The sequence below is a fragment of the Corvus brachyrhynchos genome, unplaced genomic scaffold (assembly GCF_000691975.1).
Source record: "Corvus brachyrhynchos isolate BGI_N302 unplaced genomic scaffold, ASM69197v1 scaffold220, whole genome shotgun sequence".
NCBI classification, from domain to species: Eukaryota; Metazoa; Chordata; class Aves; order Passeriformes; family Corvidae; genus Corvus; species Corvus brachyrhynchos.
Genome location: NW_008236209.1, coordinates 791,673 through 791,967, shown reverse-complemented (window position 1 = coordinate 791,967; position 295 = coordinate 791,673). Strand labels below are relative to the sequence as shown.

The 295-nt window shown below is 63.7% G+C and overlaps 1 protein-coding gene across 2 annotated transcripts in view; it reads left to right on the top strand.

The window, feature by feature from the left end:
- Positions 1–6: 6 nt before the first annotated feature.
- Positions 7–295, top strand: part of FGF13 (fibroblast growth factor 13) — a 241,782-nt gene continuing 241,493 nt past the window's right edge. For both annotated transcript variants that reach the window (XM_017742198.1, XM_008641461.2), the window contains exon 1: positions 7–221. In XM_017742198.1, the coding sequence (XP_017597687.1) occupies positions 173–221 (49 nt within the window). In that variant the 5' untranslated portion in view covers positions 7–172. The remainder of the gene's footprint in view (positions 222–295) is intronic.

Below are 295 nucleotides of genomic sequence, written 5' to 3'. Positions count from 1 at the left end.
CAGCTCGCCGGCTCCTCATTTCCCCCCTCCTCTCCTTCTCTTGGTGTTATTTCTGCCTTTTCGGCGTAGAGGGTCCCCCACACGCACACACGCTGCCCCCCGCCCGAGGTTTCTTTGGGTCCAGCCGGAATTCGCGACGCTCCCCGGGATTTTCCCACCCAAGCTGGGGTCTATGAGCGGGAAGGTGATCAAGCCCAAAGAAGAGAAAGATGCTTCCAAGGGTAAGGCAGGCGCGGCCGCCCCGATAACCAGCTCGTTCCCCGGCCCGACCGCGGACAGCCCGACTACCGGGCGG